The 6000-nt window shown below is 40.6% G+C and overlaps 1 protein-coding gene across 2 annotated transcripts in view; it reads left to right on the plus strand.

Moving 5' to 3' along the window:
* Nucleotides 1-5481, plus strand: part of LOC139735401 (uncharacterized) — a 29877-nt gene extending 24396 nt beyond the window's left edge. For both annotated transcript variants that reach the window (XM_071646150.1, XM_071646151.1), the window contains exon 4: nt 4580-5481. In XM_071646150.1, coding sequence (XP_071502251.1) covers nt 4580-5167 — 588 coding nt within the window. In that variant the 3' untranslated portion in view covers nt 5168-5481. The remainder of the gene's footprint in view (nt 1-4579) is intronic.
* The last annotated feature ends 519 nt before the right edge of the window (nt 5482-6000 follow it).

Here is a 6000-nt window from a genome sequence, read left to right on the forward strand (position 1 = left end):
ACGTGTACCCCTTATTTGCCATGCTGGCCTGTACCTCATTTTTGACTCTCAAGATAAAAGTCTCTTTTTAAAATTCCTGATCGCTGATAACTTCCATTCCAGAGGGGTTATAAACATGACAGAGCTAAAATAGGAAGATGACTCCGATTCATATGGATGTCTCTTGGACTAACAGAATGAAGAAGGGACAGAGTAAAAGTGCTTTCACACATTCGAGACTTGCCGGCATAAATTGATCTTCATGAACCACATTCTAACATCATTTTTTCTTTCGATTGTCTTATCACATGACCGGAAGTATCCGATGCGTCATGGAAAAAGAGAGTCCCATGACAGCTTTTCCTCTCAGCTACGTCTAGAAAAAACATCGAAAGTACGAAGACATACTTCCAGAAGAGAGGAAAAGAGAAGAGATTAGAAGAAAATTGACAGAGAGTTCAAGACAAGTAAAGAAATAGAGATAGAGATAGCAAGAGAGATAGATAGAGAGTGAAAGAGAGAAATGTAGACAGGGAAACGGTGTCTACCGTGGAAGTTGGATTTATTTGATTTGGCTCAGAGTCCGCATTGTGTTCGCATTCAGACAAACCTGAGTATGGTCAGATGATCACAAGGGAATTCCTATTTTGATAGATGTGTAGATAAGGAGATTCCCTAAGTGTGGATTTTACATGCCTTCATATTAATGTTCGTGAAGAAAAATATTGCCTGATGCTGTGCGACATACACAAACATTGTGATGGATGATGCATTAATTAGTTTCCAATGACTATATATCAAATTGCCTCCTTCGTCACTGGTTTGTAGAGTATTGACAAAAGCATAATTTACGATCATAATAGATGAAAACGAAACACTGATGGTGACAGAGTATAAATCTATTTTATGGCGTAAATTCAGCTGCTACTTCTCCCAGGCGTTAAAGTGTGTATAGCTTGAGATAATAGACTAAAATCGCACGCCTTATCAAGTTATTGAATGCACATCAGATATTATTACGATAAAAGGAAGGATAGGTACAGCATATAAACCTGAAGCTACTGTTCAAATGAAAGTAGAAATAAATATGTTAGCCGGACGTTTCAATAGAGCACATTTTGAAAATTTTACGAGCGCCAATATTATTTTATTAAGAAGGTAATGATTGTAATATTCAAAGCCATAAAGATAAAATCGAAATAAAAAGGTAGAATTTCTTTGAATGAGGGGTAATCAATAATGGTATCATTTATCTTTAATGCCTTGGCTGAAATGAGTGATTATCGCCAGTTAGGAGATAAGCTGACTTTTCCAGGTATCTCTCAATGTCATGTTGCATTGCATTTTATCGAGTGCGTCTTTTCAAGGCGTTACAAGCTCGTGAGAGAGAGAGAGAGAGAGAGAGAGAGAGAGAGAGAGAGAGAGAGAGAGAAGAAGAGAAGAGATGTAGTTAAAGGGAATGTTTCCCCTACACTATAAACGTAGATTCATTGGATGCGGAAAGAGTAGTATAAGGGCCTAGAGCACTCAGGGAAAATCTTAAAAGGATCGGAATCTGAAAACGTTCATACAGTTAAGCATTTTTTAAAGTTTCATATTATGCTAGCTTATTATATTAGATAGGAACTTTAAGAATGGGCAATGTCACATACTAGAACAAGATCAATAGCTAGATCATGCAAGGAATTTCACATTTTAAAAAAATCGAATTATCAAATTAGCGCTTGACCTAGGTCCTCAAAATAATGTCCGCCCTAATGTGTGTCAGTAACAATTGGTGGAGATGTGTATTATTCACAACGACTGAAGATATCCGAAATTCTTTGTATACTCGATTTTCGTACCTCGTATAGTCTTCTATGCTAACGCACAGTCGGAGGTTGGCGTATAAAGTTACAGGCATGACGTTGTCTCCTCTGCCTACATAACTAACTATAATTGGCGCATAAAGCTTTTTTGGGGGTTGGTTTTTTGTTTTGTTTTCTAATATCTGTTGCCTTGATCTCACCTCCTCATCAAGTCTCTATATACTGCAGTCAACGTCAATGGCTGCTCTTCATGCTGTCTGTCGGGTCAATGACCGTCACACAATGTCAGGAGTAAAAATTGGAAGAAGTGATCACGTCACTATTTTATTCTGGTTCTCAGGAAAACGGAGGAGGAGGATCGAGAATAGTGAAATACTGTGATATTGCAGTAGATTAATTTTAGAATGAAGTTGCTGTGCAAGGAAGAACGGAATGGAGTCCCGTGTCATACATGTCATATAGCAGAATAAACTTTCGCTTCTTCAGAATGTGTTATGGCGTGGGAGGGAAACCGGGGCTCCACTGTTAACATACTGACACATAATCAGTGAAGGAAGCAACGTATAGTTTAAACAGTCTGTATAGAGAGTCCAAGAAACACCGTCACGACGGAGAATCAGAACCATAAAAAAAAATCTTTGAGATTAATGGTTGCCTCAAACTTTCAACGCTAGTAATTACATTCTCTTCCTTCCGTTCATACTGGAACCAAAACCTGAACTGAAATCCTCGTTATGCATATTATACATCTAGCCTATATTGTAAATATGTAGGTCCTTAAAGTATTACAATATAGTCTGTTTTGAAGGCGTTTTTTACACACGAACTGCAAATCATGTAAACGTCGTAAGTCCAGTGAAACCTGTCGAGCTGTCCCCTCGAAGACTCTACAACCGTAGCATGACTTTCTTCCTGCAAGTTCAGTGAGTCAGTCAGTATGTGGTTTTAGGCATCGAAGTTTGGGAACATGCTGCAGTGAATATGCCTAATGTATTATGGTGTGGATGCAGTTCTCATGGGAATTACTGCATGTCGGCTATAATTTTCTCTGTCATCAAATCCCCACGAGAAAGAGGGAAAAAATGTGTGTGTGTGTGTGTGTGTGTGTGTGTGTGTGTGTGTGTGAGGAAGTGAGATGAAATCGAGACACAAAAGAAAGTATAAAAGAGACGAGAACTCAGTATAGTCAAGGGTCGTGATGATAATGCCTATAGTTTTACGACAAAGCAGGCGCCGAGAAAGGAGAAAAATACCTAAAGCGGAAGTATTATTTAGCACTGCGGACATTACATGCAGATTTTAGCATCTTCCTGTTCTTTGCAACTTGCTCGGGACGGTCAAAATCATACAACCTCGCCAAAATATCTCAACTACCCTGGATAATAATAGTTGTGCCAAGGAGCAATCAGCGACGGCTGAGAAAAACCCTTGTTAAGCTATCCCATGGGATATGTGTTAATTGATGTCGTTTACTGCCATCTCCCAACCTAAAGCGATAGTATTCACAATCAGAAGCTAACATAGCAGCAGGTCAGGATCTGTAATATCTAAAGGTCAATTTTGCGACGAAGATATAAGAAGGACCTATATTTTAAGAACGCCTGGTATGGATTTAAACTCTTATGAAAAAAAAATGAGTACAAGATACTAATCCTATACCCTTTATACAGATCAGGTACAATTTAATCAAGAGCAGGCAAATGGGATTTAGTGGCATGGCCTTTGCGTATTCCTCGAGCACTGAGTGAGCGAATTACTTTCCAGTATGATTGAAAAATCCCAGGCACTAGAAGGCTTATGTGCATAATCACTATCGTGTGGTTGCACTAAGCAAGTCGGTCCATTTCACTTTCGATAATTGCACGAATTCTGAAGACCCTGCGCTCTCTGCTTCCATGAATAAGTTATCATTTTTTTTGTAAATGTTTTTATTGTGCGAAGCGGCGCTGGACTTCAGTTTTTGTTTTTATCAAAATCTCTTGACTTGCGGTTTGATGGTTTTGTTATTCCGTAAGATCTATTGCGTCTGCTACTGTTTTGCTTGTTAACACGTATTGTATACATGATGGCAATTCATAGTCTGTGCTCTACATAATCACATTTATCGAGCCGTGGTCGTGTGATGAGAGGAAAAGTTTACTTCCGTGTGCAGCCCTCCTGCAAGGTTTATGTTGTCTAACAACAGGTGTCTATGAACTGCAGAGGAATATAGTGGACAATGGGTATCCTACATTCAGTCAGCGTCACTTGCTACAACAATGATTTGCTGAAACAGGCACATGACAATAATAATAATAATAATAATGATAATAATAATAATAATAATAATAATAATAATAACAATAACAATAATGATGATAATAATATAATGATAATGATGATAATGAAATATATATATGTATGTATATATATCATATATATGAATATATATATATTATATATATGTTTATACATATTTATATATATATATTTATATATATATATATATATATATATATATATATATATATGAGAGAGAGGGGGAAGACACAGAGAAAGGTAACAAAGAAGACTGCATACATACATCTTAATTCCATATTCCATATGAGTACAGAATTGTTCGTGTAATGGTTCAACCTCATGGTTTGGATGACGAGGTAAAATGGCATTGAGGGCCGGGTGCCTCTAAAATTGACTAGCAGTCTGTCCTTGTTAGTGGAGTTAGTCATACATTTTACGTCAGCGACATGTTCTTTGACTATGACATCTTTAACCCAGTTTCGATTTATTTTCATCTTTCATCTTCTCTCTAGTCATCGGAAGAGAACACGGTAGCCTCGGCCATCACGATCCTCCTCCTGCTCGTCGGGGTGCTCTCCGTAGGCATCTACCTGTTGGCGGAATACCTGGTCAAACTTTCCCGCAGCCAAGAACTTCGTGTCAGGGACTCAAGCGAGGTGTGGGTCGCCGTCAGTCTCATGATCATCGGCGCAGTCGGCCTTCTTGTCTTCCTTCCCTGGTTCGTCATCTTCTGTGCGAGGACGGGGCGGACACCGAGGTCGCTGAGGGGCGACAACCCCGAGGACGACGTAGGAAACAGCAACACCAGTACCAACTCGTCAACGCTTGATACGTCCACGGGTGACAGTTTGTCAGAAAGCGGCGACGGCGTGATGGTAGAAAACGCGCAGGTGGCCGACGAGCGACTTGGAGGCTCCAGACCACAATGCGCGGACAGTTGTAATGTAGTGAGCACAGGCGCGCAGACGACAGATTGCACGGAGTCACAACGCGCATGCCCAGCTGACACGTGGTCGTACTTTAATCCAGTCGTTCATGAAAATGGAGTGACGGAGGATAGTATTCACTTCAGAGACAATCCAGAAATAATTTACGTGTAGCAGAACTTTAAAAGTTACACTCATCAGTTCCGTCTCATTTGCTGCTTTGTCTGATAATACTTGTGAAGTATGTAACGATTTGCCGCAGAAGCAGACTGCCTGATGACTCACAAAAAATGAAATTACCGTCAGTCAAAAAGAGCACAAAAACCGACTAAAATCAGCGCCGCTGAGTCAGAGTGTGATTAACAATGTGTTTGTTTGTTGGTGACTCTATCCCGCCTCACTTAGTGCACGTGCCACCTGTGGGCTTCGAGGGTCGAGGGATTACCGCCAGGTCGACCGAGGTGCCTCCATGGCCAGCATTTCAATTGTTGCCCCGCTCTCTTCTTCTCAACGAGATGAATCAAGACATCTAATGGTCGATCCACATTGTTTTTTTTACCATTCGGTTTAGAACCCTAGCGAGATAGCTGCAGGACGCTTTATTTCCACGGCTCTGAAACATTTGATTTTTACCTTCCTTCACTGGAATCAGGGAGGTCTCACGACCCTGCTGGAATCAAATGGAATCGCTCTCAACCATGATACTTCTTGCTGGTTTATCCGCCGGAAGTCTACGAATGTTTTCGCCCTGTTCCAAGATGAGTCCCCATGGTTGTCCTGCGATGTAAGAGGCCGTGAGCAGCCGACGGGGCCCTCGCCTCCCGCGCAGCTGTCGATTCGTAGGGTGCACATCGAGAACAAGCTCCTACCCGTCTGGCTAAAAATTAAACATTTAACCTACTTACTGCTAACATGATGCCTAAAGCTCAGTTCACTGTCTGCCTGTGCAGATTCAAATTACACACGAGACATTGGACAGACAGTGTAATTGGTGCTGTTTAAGAGAA

Source organism: Diadema antillarum, unplaced genomic scaffold (assembly GCF_040938485.1).
Source record: "Diadema antillarum isolate AM-2024a unplaced genomic scaffold, OU_Dant_1.0 seq00000576_RagTag, whole genome shotgun sequence".
NCBI classification, from domain to species: domain Eukaryota; kingdom Metazoa; phylum Echinodermata; class Echinoidea; order Diadematoida; family Diadematidae; genus Diadema; species Diadema antillarum.